At 42.7% G+C, this 20,309-nt stretch overlaps 1 protein-coding gene across 4 annotated transcripts in view; it reads left to right on the top strand.

Moving 5' to 3' along the window:
• CFAP54 (cilia and flagella associated protein 54) overlaps window positions 1–8,039 on the top strand; it is a 296,457-nt gene extending 288,418 nt beyond the window's left edge. For all 4 annotated transcript variants that reach the window (XM_084796148.1, XM_084796147.1, XM_084796149.1 and 1 more), the window contains one exon: window positions 7,861–8,039. In XM_084796148.1, the coding sequence (XP_084652274.1) occupies window positions 7,861–7,980 (120 nt within the window). In that variant the 3' untranslated portion in view covers window positions 7,981–8,039. The remainder of the gene's footprint in view (window positions 1–7,860) is intronic.
• The last annotated feature ends 12,270 nt before the right edge of the window (window positions 8,040–20,309 follow it).

Below are 20,309 nucleotides of genomic sequence, written 5' to 3'. Positions count from 1 at the left end.
CTCCTTGGGGGAAAGCATGAACACCTCACTACCACCTCACAGCAATAACAGCCTTAGCCCAGTAGCCAACCAAATAAGCAAAAACCAGTACAGCAATAGATGCTTCCTTAACAGAGTCGTTGGAGCAGCTGACATTACATAGTGCAAGGAGGAATGGAGGTCACCGGACCCTCAGCTGGAAATCCAGCCAACCAGTGCTCCCTCCGTCCCACCCCACTCCTAGCAGAAAATGATCTTGGGAGGTGCTGGGGTGTGGAGGAAGCAGAAGGTTAACAGAGGATTGCTATCCATCTTGGGGTGGGATTTTTGTAATGGTGCCAAGATCTGAGGCTCACCCATACTCCTGTAAGTTACCCCGCCTCACGCATGTGCCTATGAATAAGCCAAGTGAACTCCTCATTAGTCCACCAAACTGTCCTTGGTGGGATCTTTTACTTTGATTTACCATCAGTGCCCTCTCTGGAGGGAGGAGATGTTTGTCTGTGTCTCCCCAGGAAAAGCTGACCGAGTTAGGATTCGAGTGGAATTGCATTTTGTTTTTCCTTCTTAAGCTTTCAGGAGGATGTTAGTCCTAAATCTTCTTCCTACTCTTTAATTGTTAATTCCCCTCATATTCTAGAGGGGAATATTGCTAGGGTAATCAAATAGAATGATTAATAGAAGCAGTGCATTAGAATTATTTTATGAAGACCCCAAAGAGAAGCATCTGGAAATTTAGCATATGTATCAAAATTATTTAACTATCCCTTCAGCTTATATTGGCCGCAGGCTAGCATGCATTCTGCCATATTGCCATTATATGTATGTGTGCATGTGCATGTGTATGCACATGCATGTGTGTTTGTGAGTGTGTATGTGTGTGCATGTGTGTATGCGCATGCACGTGTATGTGTGTGTGTGTGTGTGTGTTGGTACAAGTATATGCACTTCTGTTGGGGTGCCAGAGGTCACATTGAGTGTCTTCCTTGAATTTTTATGCCCTAACTATTTTGAGACAGGATCTTTCACTGAGCCTGAGGCTCATCCGTTGGTTAGGCGGGCTAGCCAGCGAGCTCCAGGGATTTTCTTGTTCCAAGCTCCCTGCGTTGGGGTGACAAACTTCTGCACACCGTTTTGTTTTTAATGTTGTTGCTTGGGATCTGGACTCAGGTCTTTGTGCTTGGCCAGCAAGCAGTTTCCTGACCGAGCCATCTCCTTAGTCCGCCAATGCACACGACATCTTCTCCTGAAGAAGCCTGTGTCCAGTTTCTGGTCAATATTGTGGTATAAAGACTTGACCCTCTGTCACAGTTCAAAGTAACACTGAAGGGCCATTCCATGTTCAAAGATCTCCATGAGGTCGGCTTGGAGTTTGTCTGTGACTGCATTGTAGGCCAACTCCTCCTGCCAAATTCCATTTCCTTCATTTTTATCTGTATGTATTAATCTCCTGGTCATTTCTTTTAAAGCAAGTGAACTTCTGGAAGCTAAATTCCATCTCAGAATCTGCTTTCTGTTAGTCAGCTGTCTAGCACTATAAGGAATATCTGGAGTAACTTTTCTAAAAATAAAAAATGATTTTGGCTTTAAGTTTTGAAAGCTTAGTGCATGATCTTTTGTCCTGTGGTGAAGTGGCACAGCAACATACACTGACTTCTTATTAAGTTCTATATTGAAGAAAATGTTTCCTTTAACTTTTTCTTCCAGTGCGTGACTTTAAGACCACAGACCCTTGAACTTGCATCCAGGCCAGGATGTATGCTGTATGCTGCCCTGTGTGCCCTGTGTGGTGCCCTGTGTGGCCTGTGTGCGGTCCTGTGTCCTGTGTGCTCTGTGTGCTGCCCCATGTGTCCTATGTGCCCTATGTGCTGTCCTATGTACCCTATGTGCTGTCCTGTGTTGCCTGTGTGCTGCCCTGTGTGACCTGTGTGCCCTATGTGATATCCTATGTACCCCTGTGTGCTATCCTGTGTACCAAGTATGCTGCCCCATGTGTCCTGTGTATTATGTGCTTCCCCATGTGTCTTGTGTGCTGCCCTGTGTGTCCTGTGTGCTGCTCTGTGTGTCCTGCATGCTGTCCTTTATGTCCTGTGTGCTATCCTGTGTGTCCTATGTGCTCTGTGTACTGTCATGTGTGCCCTGTTTGTCCCATGTACCTTGTACATCCTATGTACTCTCCTGTATGTCCTGTATGCTGTCCTTTGTATCCTGTGTGTCCTGTGTACTGTCCTGTATGTTGTCCTGTGTATCCTGTGTGTCCGGTGTACTGTCATGTACGCTATCCTGTGTACTGTCCTGTACGTCCTGTATGCTCTCCTGTGTACTGTCCTGTATGCTGTCCTGTGTGTCCTGTGTCCTGTCCTATATGCCCTGTGTCCTGTCCTGTATGCTCTGTGTCCTGTCCTTTATGCCCTATGTACTGTCCTGTGTGTCCTGTATGCTGTCCTGTGTGTCCTGTATGCTGTCCTGTGTGTCCTGTATGCTGTCCTGCTAGACTGTTGTTTCATTCATGCTTCCTGCTGTAGTCAGAGCTTTTGACATTTTAAAGAAGACTTCCCTACTTGAGACCTTATATTCTGTATAAGTTGAAAAACATATCTTTCTGACAAAAGAGAGCAACTTCAAAGATTTTTTTTTCTAGATCTTGGAGTCTTGAGCAGTCAGAACAAACCTTAGGATAACCAACCTAAGGATAACAATTTCCTTAATTGTCTCTTTTTCCCTTGAAATTTTTGAATGTTTTCTTAAACAATTCTCTATAAAAAGAAATGGCTCAGTGTTTGGCCATGAGTCTCAGCATCTGTTTTGATCCATTGCTGGATCCAGTCTGCAAACATATGAGTACGGGGACTCTTGTGGAAGAGTGGCAGGCATAGGGGGGGCAGATAGAAAGATCTGGAGGTGATAGGAGCGCCACAAGTAAGCAAGCACTCTTTGTGTGATTATTAGTATGTCAGGAAGGCCACAATGACCCAGGGACAGAGATGGAGAGACATACACGCAGAGAAAGGATGGGGAGTGTCTGTGCCCTTTCTAAAGGTTCCTTTTTCATACTTCCTCCTCATGCTTCCCCCAGTAACCCCAAACAGGGTTGTCTGTGAGTCCCATGACATAAGCCTGCTTGCTTGGCTCCTCTTGGGATGAAGGTGTGTCATGGTGCTGATGATGGCTGAAGAAGAAGAACCTATCCTTCTATCCTTAGACAACATGCCACTTGAGTCAGCACGCCTGTATATGTTTTTTTTCCCCACACCTTGACTTTTAATATCTAGTTTTCTTGTTCTATTCAAATCTCCTTTTGCAATAACATTATTTCATTAAAATTTAATATTAAAAGATTTCTACCATCTCACCAGTATGACCGTTTGATCCCCCATTATATTAAAATACCTTTCTGTCATATTTAAAGTTTGATTAACACAAAAATTAGAGTGATAAAAAAGATAATTTCATTCTCAGAAAAGTGTGGGATTTCCCACGGATGAGAGAAATTGTACAAAGGCCCTGTCTACCTCTGAAGAACTGTGTGCTGTCCGTGTCAGGATGGGAGGCAGGATACCGTTGTGCCTGACACGGGGTTTCGCTCAAAGCAAGTACAAGAAAACGAAGCCTATCTAGTTCTCTCTCTCTCTCCCTTCGTCACATGGGTCAGCTGTCAGCCACAATAGTGTTTCTTAAGTAAATTAATATCATAGTATCACACTATCTTCTATCTTCTAAGATGTGTGTTTTTCCCAGTTGAGAAAAAAATTCCAGTCAATCAGTAACTTCACAGAGAAGTTCTAAATTAACAGATAGGAAATGGTACATAAACTTTCATGGGAGATGTAAGTTGTCTTTCTTTGGGACTATTAGATTTTTTCCCCTCTGGATCTTGCACTGTATTTTAAGGTTTTTGAAAGGAAGCCATTGCATCCACCCATGTCCCTAAACTTGAAATCATTCAAAATTATAGTACTAGAATAAGCAAGCCAAACTGATGAAGGGGGAATTCCCTGTAGTGGGGGTATGAATTTTTCCTCCTATCCCTGAACTCCCAGAATAATGGCTTATGAGACTCAAAATATACTTATAAATACCTAGGCCATATGCCTAGGCTCTTCTCTGACTAGCTCATAACATAACTAATTTATGCTAATCTACATTCTGCAATGTGTCTGGTTACCACTGCTTATGTACTGTGCATCTGTCCTCCTCACATCTTCCTGGACAAATATCCTACGTCTGACTCTATTCCAGAGTCCTTTCTGACTACAAGATGTCCCACCTTCTAGTCTACCCTTTCCTATAGGCCATAGTTGTTGTTGTTTTTAATTGGCAGGTGTTTCATCCATACAATACACAAGATAATCTCTCTACAATTGCCCACCTGCTTCCTTCATCATTTAACATTTGGAACCAAGGAGGAGGGGACATTATACCTGAGAGAACCAGAAGATGTTACAAAGTAGCTATTTAAAATCAGACTGAGAAAAAAATCATAGCTATTCTGAAAACCATATATCCTGTTTTTATTAATGTATCTTGAGACATGGCCTCATTCTCTAGCCTATACTGGCCTTGAACTTGAGAGCAGTCCTGTTGCCTCAGACTCTGCAGTGTTGGCATAACAGAAAGCTGCATGCCAAGCTATCTTGGGCTGGGGATGTAGCTCAGTTGGTAGAGTGCTTGCTTACCAGGCATGAGGCCCTGGGCTTCCGCCTCAGCACCGTTTATGCCAAGAATGTTCACACATGCCTGCAGTCCCCGATCTGGTGCAGAAGAGGAGGTAGGAAGGCGAGAAGCTCAAGGTCTTCCACAACTATATAAGAAGTTCAAGGCCAGCCTGGGATACAAGAGACCCTGCCTCAAAAAATGGGGCATGGGAGGGTTCCTGACATGATTTTGGTAATACAATACAATACTGTATAAATAGGCCCCACGTTAAAAGGTGCTGTTTTTAAGACTAAGAACATAAAGTGGGCTGTATTCATTTAGGGTATCATTAAATGAGTAAATGACAAGCTGAGGAGCAGAGGCAGCATCCATGCATACTTAATGAGGATGGGTATTTAGACTTCCTTAAAGTTCCTGTACATATCAAGGAGAAATCGGCTGCTCGGTACAAGCTAAGCAAAGCCCTGCCCGTTCACAAGGGGACCTGCAGGGTGCAAGGCGGAGTGTCACCAGCTGTCAAGGACATTGCCATAAGAACAGAGAGGGTCAGCTGGGCACCTACAAAATTCAACAAGGCGGCTAAAATCTCAAATGGAATTTTCAAAATGTGTGACTAGACGAAGCACCCAAAAAGCTCATACATGGGTGGTAGGAAATAAGTATTAGAAAGCTGCTCACTTATAATAAGATATGTGTATAGCTAATGGCCCAGCAAACCTCACTGTCATGGGTATGTCTAGTTTTAAATATGTAAATATATATTTATTTATTTTTGAGACAGTGTATCTTGTAACTCAGGCTGGCTGTGAACTCTCTAGGTAGCCTTGAACTACTTCTGGTTGACCTTCAACTACTGATTGTCCTGCTTTTACCTTCTTCCATCATCTGTGATTTGATTACAAGTGTGCATTATCACTTATGAGTCACAGACTTGGCTTATGTGTATATCTAATCATTGATCTGGGCAGTGGTTACAGACACACACACACACACACACACACACACACAGAGAGAGAGAGAGAGAGAGAGAGAGAGAGAGAGAGAGAGAGAGAGAGAACTTATGAACTTATGGACTTACCATGTTACTAGTTCAGCCAGAAGTTTACCATAACAGTTTTAGTCAGTAGTAGAAAGATACAGAATACCATTTTTGCATGATACCAAGAAGCAGAATTTGAAATCCTTGACCGTATACTAAAAGGCTGAAAATTCCTCTGGTGTCAAGAATGGTGAGAATGAACAGCAGGGAGGGACCCGTCATTTTTGAGTAATTTGTTCCTCTCTGGAGTGACAGCTGCCTTTATTTGATTCTCGTGACGTGAAGGCATTGCCGGTAGCCTCTATCAGCTCACCAATCATTCTTCATCCTTTGACAAATAGTCTTTTGTTCTTGGAGTCTCAGTGCCAAGAGCCAGAAGTCAAAGGGCAGCATCTGTATTTAGCATATATTGTGTCAGCAATATAACTGGAATGTTAAATAAACTACTGTGGTCATCTCATTTTCAAAAACCATTCGTACATATAACCTGGAAAGGACTTTATTGTAAAAGACAGTACAAATATCTTAATGCTAATTAGTATTTCTTTGCATTCTACTCTGAAAGTCACCTGTAAGGGTTTTTTAACTGGCCATAAGGACTAAGGATAATCGCTCAGTCAATAAATGCAAGTATAAGTGTGGATAAGTTCAGTCTCCAGAACCCATAGGGGAAACCACTGGACGTGATGGCACACGTCTCTAATCCCAGCACTGGGGAGGCAGATACAGGCAGGTCGCAGGCTTGCTGTCAGCCATCTTAGCCTAACTCATAAGCTCCAGGCCAGTGAGATAACCTGTCTCAAAAAAAAATGACTATACAAGGAACACACTCACACTTTCACTTGCGCTTTGTACATACATTAACACACATGTGAGTTCTAACTGAATAAGCATATGCTGGAAATGTAATTATGTTATTTAAAAAAACAAAAACAAAAGCCAGTGTTCTGTTACTATGACACAATACCATGGTCACGGAGACTCTTATAAAAAGGAAGAATTTAATTGGGGCTTGTTTACAGTTTCAGAGATTTAGTCCATTATCATCGTGGAGGCAGACATGGTGTTGGAGAGGTAGCTGAGATTTTTATATCCCGATCTGAAGGCAGCAAGGAGAAAGAGACACTGGGCCTGGCTTGGGCTTTTGAAACCCCTAAGCCCACCCCCAGTGACACACCTCCTCCAACAAGGCCACACCTCCTCCAACAAGGCCACACCTACTCCAAGGCCACACCTACTCCAACAAGGCCACACCTACTCCGAGGCCACACCTACTCCAAGGCCACACCTACTCCAACAAGGCCACACCTACTCCAAGGCCACACCTACTCCAAGGCCACCCCCATTCCAACAAGGCCACACCCACTCCAAGGCCACACCTTGGAGTAGTTCCCTTTCAAGTAGTTCCACTCTGTAATGACCAAACACTGCGGAGGCCATTCTCTTTCTAACCACCTTATCCATATAAAAAAAAAAAAAAACTTCCCAAAATAGAATAGTGATTATATAATGATTAATTAAAGAAGCCAAATGTGTGTGAGTGTGTGTGTGTGTGTGTGTGTGTGTGTGTATGTGTATGTGTGTGTATGTGTGTGTGTTAGTTTCTTGTCAGCCTGATACAAACTAGAGTCATGTGGGAAGAGGGAACTTCAATTGAGAAAATGGCCCTATCAGAGTGGCCTGTATGCAACTCTGTGGAGCATTTTCCTGATTGATGGCTAATCATTTTTGTTCTTTCTCTTATAATCAACATATGTTGAAGTCTATGTTTCTCAGTTTCAGTCTGTTTGGAGTGACTTTGGCTGTACCAGCTCTTGGACATAAAACTTGGAACCTCTTTGAGATAGAGTAATCTCAACCCCAGTGTCCCCACAGCCTTCCTGCTGCCTGTGGTAGGACTTAGGATCAAGGGAAGAGTGAGAGATTTTTCAATGGGCAAATCAATCTCTTAGGAAGAACAAAGCCAATAGCACTTGTTTTTAAAGAGTATGTGATATTTAATGGGTGGATCTACAAATTCCAGTAGAACATAAAATGGCATTTGTGACATATCATTGGGTAGAAAGCCAGTATCATAAACATGAGTATTTAATGCCTTTTATATAACACTATTATATGAAGTTTTTCTTCAGTCAGTAGTTTGAAACAGTATACCTCACATATGCTTTTGTGTTTTTTTCCCTCAGGTTCCATTTGATATCTCCCTGCCTGCGATATTCAATCTCGAGAGACTCTTTGATCTCGCAAATGGTTGTATTGTGTCAGTAGGAAGCCTTTTCAACTGGGTGGTCTCAGTTATTCCGTGAACATGCTTAACAGGGTAACTGTGGTGACGGGGTTGGGAGGATTTAATTACTACTTTTTTTTTTTTTTGGCTCAAAATAAATTTCTAAATTTTTAATCTCCTAAGTACCAATATTTTCTGTTATGTTGAACTGAAGACGTTTATTTATTTGGCTTGGGAAGAAAATTTTGGCCTTACATGCTAACATGCTTCTTCTGAGAGGCATCTCAGCATGGAACTTTATTGTACCAGCTTTGGAATTCTGTGGGCGTGGGTCTGGGTAAGAACTTTGCCACCGGCTTGCTTTAAAGCAGTTGGCTTCTTTAACAAGTTAGCTTCAATTCTTAGGCTTTGGCGTCTTCATCTACAGAATGAGGATATGAGCGTCTGTCTCATAAGATTGCTGGTACCTGCTAAAGTGCGTGGAGTAGCATGCCAAGATGCTTAGCTCAGGCCCAACGTAGTGATAGGCCATGGAGTGTCGTTTGACTGCTAAACGCGAAGAAGGCCAGGCATTTCGGCTGCTCACCTAGCACCTAACAATGCCATGCACTAACCCTTCCCAGGCTTTGGCACATGAATGGGTACTTGTGAAAATAAAATAAAATGATAAGCGAAAATGACTTACAACCTTACGTTTGTACTCAAGTATACATCTACAAGGTTCCAATGTTTGGGGGCAACCGAACTCAAACCATCCTATGATAGGATATAGTGGAGATGAAACTTTAGCAAGGAAGTTAACAATAAGAAAAAAATGGGCATTTGAAACGTTACTATAATTTTTCTAGCAGTAGAAACAATAGAGGAGTGCAGAGAGAGAGGTACAGGAGTGCCTGCGTTGCATCTGGGAAGGACCTGGCTACTGCCTATACGGACTGTGTCACGTTTGGATGCAGAAGAGTATTCACACCAAAGATGAACTAGAACACACACCTGGGGCTGAATCCGTAAGCAATAGGAAGCTGTTAGGGGTGGAGCAGGAGAGGAGAGACAAGGTCCTGACACTAGAAGACAGTGGATGGGGAAAATCAGAGAGCAGAGTGAGTGACAGCTTGGCTGCTAATAAGATACACCTACAAGATCTAATAGAAAAGGCCTGAACTACAGGAAGAGTAACAGGAAACCATGTCACAGTGAGAAAGGAAAAGACCAGTGAGCTTAGGGGAGAGTGTCTACTGGAAGATTGCGCCTTCACATGAAGTTTGGCTCATGCACATTCGGATGGCGATGGATATTCCACGTCCTGTGGTGGAGGATGGGGACTTACAAATGTCTCTGTTGTGTTTCAGAACAGGTTTGCATTTCTCAATACAGGAAGTGAAACATTATATAAACGCCAGCATGTTCATGGCAAGCAAGTAGGGCCATTCCGTTAAACCACTTGTTAATTTCCCACAATGCAATGTGGTCATCTTTCATCCTTCACTATTAAGCTTTTATCAGTTGGGTACTTAGTTTTTTTTTTCTTGTAAATATTAATGAATGTAACTTCATGTACTTTTTAAGAACCATAGAGCAATGTCTGGCACTCTACGGAGGTCTACAAGGTTTATTGAGTGAATGGCTTGTGATCAAAGCCAAGTGACATACGGAGCTATAAGAAAGAAGGAGTCCTTACAAAGACAGACTCAGAAATCAACACCTAGACCTATAATCATCCCAAACCCAGATGCCTAAATGCCAGAGCAGGAACACAATCAACAACATCCAAGCCACTATGGTACCACCAGAGCCCAACTGTACTATGAAAGCAAGACCAAAATATCCCAACAGAGTTGAAGCACAAGAAAGTGACCTTGAAGAGGGAATCCAAAAATCTCCGGGGTGTCCATCACCATCACCACACCCACTGTTGCCTACACTTTCTGGAGCATTAGCCATGCCTTATACCCCGTTAGTTGTCACTGCATACGACTTGTATCCCTTTGTCCTTACAACCATCATGGCCACAAGGCACATCGTCTTACTTACCCCACGTTACAGAAGAGGAAACAGAAATATAAGGCAATTAAGCCACCTGCTCAGTGTTCAGGGCCGTTCAGTGTTGCAGCCAGGATTGAAATCCTGCCTGGAGAATCCGAGCTCTTCGGCGTAGGTGGGTAGCTCCTACTCTGGCCCATAGTCCATGGCTCTAAGAAATTTGTAAGGCAAGGGAAAGAGAGGCATGGCTGAGCCTCAAGCTAAAACTAGACTACCTACCATTCACTTTAAGAGTAGATATTTTTGCCAGGCCCACATCGTTAATCACAGCAGGCAGAGGCAGGTGGATTGCTGTGAGTTTAAGGCCAGCCTGTCCAGGACAGCCAAGATAACACAGAGAAACCTTGTCTTGAAAAACTAAAAAAGGGTAGTTTTTTTTTTTTTAACGTGATCTGTAGACCTGAATGGGTGATGCTCTCAGAGGCACAGAGGTGGTCAGAGAGAACACCGTGCAGGTATGCTGACTTCCTGCGGGGAAGAAGACAGCTAGCTCCCTTTCACCCACTGCAGCTCGTGTAGCATGTCAGGGCATTTGAAATGCTGCCTCTTCCCTTTCTGTTGCTTACAGATGCTGTTATTCTTGGGTGTCGTTTTGCCCAAGAGACAGACACACTGTGTACAATGTGCCAGACCCTGTAGTCACAGTTTCTCCATTTTCAGCTACCATACTAGAAATCCCTCTCATCCTCTAAAATAGGAGTGACACTCCCTTGTTAGAGCTGGAACAGTCTATGCCAGGCACTGAGGAAGTGATGAACTGGCATGAAGCGCAAATCAGCAAACAAACCTTCAAAATCTACCAGCATGAAGGATGTGTTTATTTCCACAAATGTCTTGCAAGTGTTTTTTTTTTCCTCAAGACCAAATTACAAGTTTTGCAACTGCTTTTATCTTTTAAAAGCCATCTACAGTATCTGTAAATACTTGGCAGCAGACGGCTCTGATGTTTTCCACTTGTTTTAATTATAACAGAGAAGGCAAGAAGCAAAGGAAGAGAGAGAGAAAACAATTAAAAATCAGGGGAAGGAAAGCATGGAAACATGGGGTGGGGAGGCACGGCCCGCAGCTAAGGTATAGGTAACAGAAACCAAGAGTTTCCCCTATCTGGTTTATTCCCCAAAGGAACTGGTGTGTAACTTGCCTGCCTGCCTGCCAGCCATTCGGATACTTGCATTCAGTTGTGTGGTTCACTGTATGTGGGGCACATACAACAGAGTGCGATGCTGACATTACAAATGCCTGAGTAACCGAATGTGGAACATTTGTGACCAAATTATGGAAATGAGTGTCAACGTACAGTCACACACACACCCAATAAGCTGAAGTTCTGCAAAGGACATATCTATACATTAGGGGTGTCAAGTTATACAACATTTAAAGGCAAGTCTAATGGCACAGTATTTATGGATGCATACAAACATACATACATACATACAAAAAATTTTAAACACAAGTTAATGGTTGGCAGCAAATTCCAGCTGTTGCCATCTCTAGGATGAAGAAGAGAAAATGAGCTTTCGGGAGAATTCTTAAGAGGTTTCATTTGTGTTTTTAATTTTCCTCCTTAAGCCAAATATTTGTTATGTAAGTCTCTCGAGTTTTTCTATGCATATGTTTCATAAATTAAAAACAAAACAAAACAAAACCCCTCTCCTATCTTCTTGGTTGGCAAGCTTGGTGCAGTTATTGACTCTCATACCTATCAACAACTAAATGGAGCTGTGATTCTGGTCTCAGACATGGCTATAACTCAGTGGTTCACAGATCTGGTTCCATTAATTTTCTATTTTAATGACAACTCAAAATCACTTGAAAAGTAATGTTAAACTATATCCATATGCCCGCTTTTAGAAAATCAATCTGTGAAAATATTAATTTTTAATATGAAGTAGCGGAGCCTTAATAAATGTTTAATTCAGTGGAGGCAGAGTCCCTACACAATCCCTACCAGTTAGAAGTCCCCTTGTTACACTTCCAATTATTTGATTTTCCAAAATTAGATCTGTGTGGAGCCTTTTCCATGACTGCCTATTATATAAGATCAGTTAACATGTAAAGCCCATCTAGCATTCACGCTTTCAATATTTTAGATATTTATATTGAAGTTTATCTTTACCAAAGACTTGCTTTCTGTTTTTACTTTCGCTTCAGTAATGGCTTGCTTATGACTTGCAATTTTGAGGCTAACATTGCCATGACAACCCATTTCTTTTTTGTCATAAACATGTGCACGGCTTTACTGAGAAAGCTGGGTTAAGAGGCACAGGAGTTTTATTACAAGTGCATTTTCAATTGGGAATTTGGATATAGGCCCCTGGACTGCACCTGCTGCCCTCTGACCCTTCAGGTCCCCTTCGTCTGTTTCGTCAGAATGAATGCTTCTGGAACCACAGCCTGCTCCACACACAGCTTTCAACCCTCCTTTTGAAATCATCCACACTGTGGAAGCTCAAGAGATTTCTGAGTACTCCAGGATTTCTGCTCTCCTAACTTTGCTAATTCAATTCTGTCCCTCAGGATTCACAAGAATTTCTTGGACTGATTTCTCATCATTCCAAAATGCAATTCAGAACTAATAGAATTTGTAAAATGTTGAAAGGTAGAGAGAAAGAAAACAGGTTTCCCTGAAGCCCACCACTGTGTAAGAACCAGTGTGTGTAACAGTCAAGCACAGTTCATCAAATCCGTCTAATGATAAACGGTGTTCAGCGGTCAGACTCAAGATGTATCCGCTGAGCGTAGCATAGTCGGCCCCTGTCAGGGCTGTGGGCTAAGGAAATGCTCAGACTGGGAGTGTTTAGACTCGGTGGTTTGGATGATATGCCACAAAACAGTAAAGATGTAATTAGGTCCAAAGGAATTGTCCAGGGCTGCGCGCCCTAGTAATAAAGTGGTAATGATCCACAGAGAGAGGAGAGAGAGAGAGAGAGAGAGAGAGAGAGAGAGAGAGAGAGAGAGAGAGAGAGGAGGGGAAAGGGGATGGAGATTGTAGCCTTGTTCCTTAGAGGCTGGCCCTTTAATCTCCCTTCCACAGATATGTTAGTGTCTCCCTGACTAACTCAGCGCAGTCCTTCAAACATATTTGTTCATTTCAAAGTTGTTTTTTCCCCCCTTTTCTTTGACATATTTGTGACTTTTGCTATCCAGGCAAATATCTTTTCTCACTCTTTTTCTTTGTTTTGTTTTGTTCTGTTTCTTCTTTTTTCTTTCTTTTTTTTTCAAGACAGGGTTTTTCTGTGTAGCCTTGGCTGTCCTAGACTCGCTTTGTAGACCAGGTTGGCCTCAAACTCACAGCCATCCACCTGCATCTGCCTCCTGAGTGCTGAGATTAAAGGCATGTGCCACCATGCCCGGGCCTCGCTCTTTTTAATTAAAAATAAAAATAAAAATTTCCAAACACTCGCTGTTTGGCACCTAAGTCTTTCCTTCCTTCAGTAGTACATCTGGTGCAGCAATCCCACTTCCGTAGATACAGTCAAAGAAAATGAGAATCATCTATTAATAAAGATGCATCTGCCCTTGCATTTTCATTTCAGTGTTGTTCTCCACAGTCAAAATATAAAAGCAAGTGTCTATTGCCTGATGAATAAATAAAGAAAATCCCCAAATCACAATAGATTGCCACCCAAGCCTAAGAGGAAAAAAAAGAAAGAAACCATGTTACCTGTGACTTCATGGATGAAGCCAGAAGACATTGTGTTAAATGAAATAAGCCAGTCATAGGAAGGCAAATGCCACAGGGCCTCTCTTGCATGTAGGCTTTTATAGAGTTGAACTCACTGCATAAGGACTAGTATGGCATACACTGGGAGCAGGGGGAGAGGTGGCTGGAGAGAGGTTGGTGAAAGCATATACAATCCCGTTTAGAAAAGAGCTAAGTTCAAGGGCTCTATCGTATAAGACGATATCTTATAGTTAACCATAATATATGTAGTTCTGAAAAATGATTGGGTAGATTTTAAGTATTCCCACCACAAAATATATACACAAATATATACACTTATTAGCTTGACTAAATCATTTCAAATCCATATTTCATGCACGATACAAACATATATAGATATATTTGTATATGAGAGAAATTCTATGTATATGAGAGAGCATTTTGAATGTATTAAACTGCTTTTCAATGCTCATATTTAATGGTTCCAGTTCTTTGGACCAGGCACCTCATACCACAGTGTCTCTACCCCCTTTTCCCTGATACCTCCAGGAAACATACACATGCTCTTGTCATACACAATGAGTGTTGTACATGCTAATTATCATATCTACTTCTTCCTTGTGCTCATGGAGCAAGATAGGCAGAGCTCAGGGAAGTAGCTAAGTTGTCTCCATTTTCTACAGAGATCCCTCATTAATGTTAGATTTTCATTTCTTTGACTTCTAAGGTTGTATGATCTTCTTTGTTTTTATTTTGGTATGTTGCATTATTTTTTATCTTCATTACCTCTTCAGGATGTTTTTATTATATTTATGTGTGCGTGGTTGTGTGTGTGTGTGTGTGTGTGTGTGTGTGTGCGCGCACATGAATGTCCAGGTGGCCATGTGTTGTATGACAGAACTTTTCCTGGGAAAATACAACACACACATCTATTCGCTCAGATACGGAACACGTAACAGACCAAAGCGTGGACAACACTAAAATCCAAGTTGGTGAGCCAATGAGTTTTATTGGGGTTACTTAACAGGAGCACCAATGGCTCATAGACAGGTGCATCACCAAAACCCACCCCAGCATGGGTGACGGGTCACAGAAGCTGGGGACTGTGAAGCACACAGCACAGCCTGCAGGAAGCTCAGCAGGTTGGAGAGTATCCTTCCAAGTGACTCTGATCTAAATCTCTTCCTGGCAGCTCTGCTGGTCTCAGTGCCTTCCTGGCAGCTTTTGCCGTTCCCTGTCTCCTGCCCAGTTAGCTCTGCTTACTTTGATGGCGAGAGGCCAAGAATCTGTTCAGTTTCGGGGACTTCCTGAAGTCATTTTGAGTTGTTTACCTCTCTCCTTAAGTAGCTTCCCTGCAGGATGGAATGTTTCAATTTTAGAAGAAACTGATATAGAACGTGGAGGCCAGAAAGGGGTGCCAGAGCCCTTGGTGCTAGAGTTCCAGGTTCTTCCGAGTGAGCTAATTACAGGTGCTACCATCCAAACTCTGATCGTCCAAACCTTCTTAACTACCGAGTCATTTCTCCAGCCTCTCTCCCTCCATTTTGACTAATTGATATGTTCATCTTTTTCTTGATTTCAAATGTCCTTCAACATCAAGGGTGTTAACCCTTTTAAAAAGTATTCGGTTGAGTTCCACTCCCCCACCCCACCCGTACCCAACCCCAAACAGGTTCTCAACCTTTGTTTATAATTCCATGTTTCTTATTTTTAACATTATGGCAATGAATCACTTCTGGAGCAATTTTGTTATTTATATTCAGACTTGCTTAAAAGGGGGATATAGCCCCAGGGCTAAGTTAGTCTCTGCTAAGTTCTGCTTCTGTAAAGGGTATAAAAAGCCCATGTTTCTGCTCCTCAGCATCTCCAGCTAGAAAGATCTTGGCAGACCCCGTCACGTCGCTCAATAAATTCCTATGCGTTTGCATCGACAACGGACTCCGTCTCTCAGTGGGGACTCTGGGAACAGACTAAAGATTTCCCTCTGGAGATCTGAGTCCTGCAACATGAGAATTCTGAATCCCAGCGCTAATCCCCTAAAAGGATTTCCTATGAGTCTTCACAGGATCACACTGCAAAGAAATACATCTTTAGCCATGGCCTACAACAAAACGCAGCCCCTTTCTCAGGTCAGTTCAAGGGTCTTGGATGCATTTCTATACACTTACACACTTTAATTTTGTAAAATAACAATCTGCTTCTAATTAAAGAGTCTATGACAAGAGGCATGCATCAAGGCTGCCACAGGAAGGAACGTGTTCTTATTGTTCCTAAAAGAAGTTTCTTTTCCTAGGAGGGAAAATACTTCAATGTGGTCTCTGATGTCACTGGTTAAAACACCTTTCAAATGTATCTGGGTTGGCCCAGAGAAGCACACAGGATGACTATTTTGCAAGACTTCAAAGCCTGATCTTTTGAGCCGCTGCTTGGTGAAAGTGGGATTAGCCTTGGCCCCGAACTCAGAATGAGTGCATAGACAGGTAGCATGGTAGCAACCTTAGATTATCCAGAAACCCTGGGTTCTGCTGGAGTGTTCCCCATGTCAGAATCTGAGGCAGAGAAAGAAATGGCTCTGTAGGTACAGTTGGAAATGGGAATAGTCTTCCAGCCTACTTCTGGTTAGGGTTTCTGATTGGGGGGGAAAGGAATTTTTCTAATGTGAAAATATTTTTAGCTGATCTGATTTCAATGAGGATATCAAATACACATGTTTAAAAGAACCACAGATGGAGCCAGGCGTGGTGGCACACACCTTTAATCCCAGCACTCGGGAGGCAGAGGCAGGCGGGTCGCTGTGAGTTTGAGGCCAGCCTGGTCTACAAAGCAAGTCTAGGACAACCAAGGCTACATAGAGAAACCCTGTCTTAAAAAACCAAAAACAATAAAATAAAATAAAATAGAACCACAGGTGGGCCACTCAGTTCTCCATCACATGTTTGTATCCACTCTGAGTTGTTGCCTTCAAGAAACTCACATGGAGCTGGAGAGACAGCACAGCAGGTAAGAGAATTTGCTGCTCAACTAAAGAAACAAGAGTTTGATCCCTGGCACCCACAGCTGCCTTGAACTCCAGTTCCAGGGAAGCCCGTACCTTCTTCTGCCCTCTTCTGGTGTGTGTAAGCACCCACACTCACACAAACAGTCATAAATACAAATAAAATCTTGGTCTGTTTTTTTTGTTTTTTAAAGAAATAAGTAGCCTGAGGTTGAACAGCAGGATAGGATGGTGAGTAAGAGAGCCAGCTCTAACATCAGCTGGTTAGGACTAGAGTTGCAGATTTCTGTTTACCACATGAATGAACTGTGTGTGAGTGGTGTGTGTGTGTGTGTGTGTGTGTGTGTGTGTGTGTGTGTGTACAAAAATGTATGTGGACGCATGTGAAGGTTAGAGGTAGACAATGTGTATCTATCTCAGTTGCTCACCACCTTATTTTCGGAAACAGTCTCTCACTGATCCTAGGCCAGTGTGTTTGGAGACTCCACCTTCTTGGGCTTGCCTCCAGTTGTGTTACGGGCATATGCCATGCCACCTGACTGTGTGTGTGTGTGTGTGTGTGTGTGTGTGTGTGTGTGTGTGAACTCAGTATCTGAAGTCAGATTCTGCAACAAGTACTTGATCCGATGGGTCACATCCCTGGATGTTAGCAAGTTTGTTTTGTTTGGTTTTATAACTTCCCTGCACTCCAGCTTTGTCATCTGCCAAGTGTGGGGCAAAACACCTTGAACAACTGTGTGTGGCACACCGGCTGCACACCAAGTTATCCCCTACTCTTATTGCATTCTTGTGCACAGTGTATGTACAATGTTCAGGAATGCCTAGTTATGCCAAGGAAGAACAAAGGGTTTTGTTTTTTTTTGTTTCTTTCTTTTTTCAGTATCATGAAGCGTTGAGCTCTGCTAATAGCAGAGTCGGTTTTATAGAGCTCCCATCTGCCAGTAACACCTCTGAACTCTAGGCCATAAAACAGTGCAGGCAATTATGAAATAAAAATTAAAATAATTGTTTGAAGCCACGGAGAGGGATGGCTGAAAATAGGCACAGAGCCTGGAGGAAACATGACCTTTGAAATCTGGGAGCTAGCTAAGTGAGATCCACATTTAGTGGCTCTCTCTCTCCAAGGCTCCTCCCCCTCGTCATCCCACGGAGTACAGTTGTGTGTTCCTTAATGACGGGCCACATCGGAGCAATGCACCATTAGGCGATCTCATCACAACCTCAACATTGCAGGGTGGATTTATATGAGCCTGGATGGTGCAGTGCACCACACACACGGGACATATAATTGCATGTGCTCTACTCTCGTATAACCAGCAGTACAAGCGGTGTGTCTACACTAGTGCTCTCACAAGCACAGGAATAGTGTCATTGGGTTACAATGGCTCCTGTATCACCGGGCAGTAGGAATGTTTCCAGCTCCATCATAATCTTATGGACTTGATGAAGTATATGATTGAACAAAACATGAATATATAGTCAGGTGTGTGACTATACAAAGGGAAGAGAATTAGTGAGAGAAGTGGCTGGGCTGAGGGTTCACATCTTTCTGAGTAGAAGGAGGTCCCTCCCCGCTGAAGGAGACTTCCTGGAACCACCCAAATTGGTACACAAATCAGCCTCAAATCATTGGCTGATGACCTCAGTAGATAGTACCAGCTGAGACTACAGGGAGCTCCTTGACAGGTGATGGCTGCAAGAACTGGGACGAGATTCTAATAGATGCTAAAAAGAAAGTTCTAGAAAAACCAAAGTTTTTGCTTTGAGTCCAGGCAAGTGAAAGAGACCTACTGAATTTCATGTGCTTTTCACTGAAGCCTAGAGCTAGGACTGGGAACTAAGAACAATGCAAAAAGACCCAGCACCATCAAACCTCACTCAGAGGAACATGGACATGATTTGCCAGTGATTTAGCTTTGTGCTCAGACCAAACCCAACACTCTTCACAGGAAAGCAATATGTCTCCTGAAGCTTAGTACTCCTATTATACGCTATGAAATTTAAAAATACTGTCTGTAGAGGCAACAAGGAACATGTTACTCGCAGCCGGAGGGAGGGGTGGGGCAAAGAGTTCCTCAGCAGCCCCAGACAGCAGAAATAGAATATGAAAACTTTAAAATCACTATGATGTATGCACAAGACCTATTGGAAAAGACTGCTACAAGGGATAAAAAGCAGAGTTTGATCAGGAGAGACCTAGAAATGAAAAAGAACTCAGTGAGTGATGCAAACCCTGGGACTGAAAGTTCCACTGGAAACTTTGAAGAAAAAAAAAAAAAGATTGAGTGAACTTCGAAAGCAAACTAGCACTGTGGAAAGGGGGAGGTGTCCTTGAAACAGACTAAAACAAATTAATTATCCACTTGAAGAGTGAGATTTTTAAAAAGTATTGTTAATAATTGCAAGCTATGCAGAGCAGAGGTGGCGCACACCTTGTAATCCCAGCACACAGGAGGCAGAGGCAGGTGGATCTCTGTGAGTTTGAGGCCAGCCTGGTCTACAGAGTAAGTCCCAGGACAGCCAGGACTGTTACGCAGAGGAACCCTATCTCAAAAAACCAATAAGAAAAAGAGTTTTTAAAGAAGCATACATAACTCTATTAAGTGTTCTTTGGTCTGTGTGTGTACATGTGTGTATGTGTTCACAGGTGCGCGTGTGTGGGTGCCTGTGTGTGTGTGTGTGTGTGTGTGTGTGTGTGTGTGTGTGTGTGTATGGTCAACTTCAAGTGTCTTCCTGCAGAAGCCATCTACCTAAGGTCTCTTACTGGCTCCTGATTAGGCTAAACTGGTTGGTTAGTGAACCCCAGAGATCTGCCTGTCTTCCCATATCCAATGAAAGGCTTATGAGCATACGCCATCATGTTGCTTTTCCAATGAGATGATTATGAGCATTTGCCATCATGTCCCTTTTCCAAGAGAGGCCTGAGGGTCCTCCCTGCTTGTGCTGTGAGTCCTTTATGGTAGAGCTCTCTACCAGGCCATCAGCTGTTCTAGAGTACACGAAGTTGAAGCCCTGTAAAGAAAGGAAGAAAGAAAAAATAATTTTAAAAATGATTAAAAAAAAAAAAACCAGCTGGGTGTCATGGCATAGGCATATAATCCCAGCACGCAGGGAGGCAGAGGCAGGCAGATTACTGTGAGTTCGAGGCCAGCCTGGTCTACAAAGCGAGTCTAAGATAGCCAATGCTACACAGAGAAACCTTGTCACAAACAAAAAAAAAATGAAAATAAAAAAGCTAAAACTTCAGAAAGGCAAATATTGTGTATTTCCTTTCATGTCGAGTCTAGGTCTTAAACATGAAAGAAGGTATTATTTAGACAGAAGTGACCACTGGGACCAGGCAAAGGGGACAAGAAGTAAAAGAGGGTGAGTCATCAAGCTACATTATATACATATAAAATGTCACAATGCCACTCATTTCCCAAGACACACAGCAATGACCATAAGTTATAAATGATAATGGTAAAAACCTTTTCTAAGTTGGGTTTAAAACATTAAACACACTCAGTTTTGGGGATTCTAAATGAAAGCCACACAAGACAAAAAAAGGAAGCCAAGCACTTGGTAAGAGCTGCTGAAAACTACAGGAAACTACCTAAGCCCCAAAGAAAGGGCATGTTACAAGACACCGAGAACAGGACCGATGAGAGAGCAGGCGATGTCTCATCAGAAGCATCTGAAGCCAAATAGTGACGGTGAGTTTTCTTAG

The sequence above is a fragment of the Acomys minous genome (genome assembly GCF_964271855.1).
Source record: "Acomys minous genome assembly, chromosome: 9".
Taxonomy (NCBI): Eukaryota; Metazoa; Chordata; class Mammalia; order Rodentia; family Muridae; genus Acomys; species Acomys minous.
The sequence above is the reverse complement of the archived record's forward strand: the minus strand, read 5'-3'. Positions and strand labels throughout refer to the sequence as shown.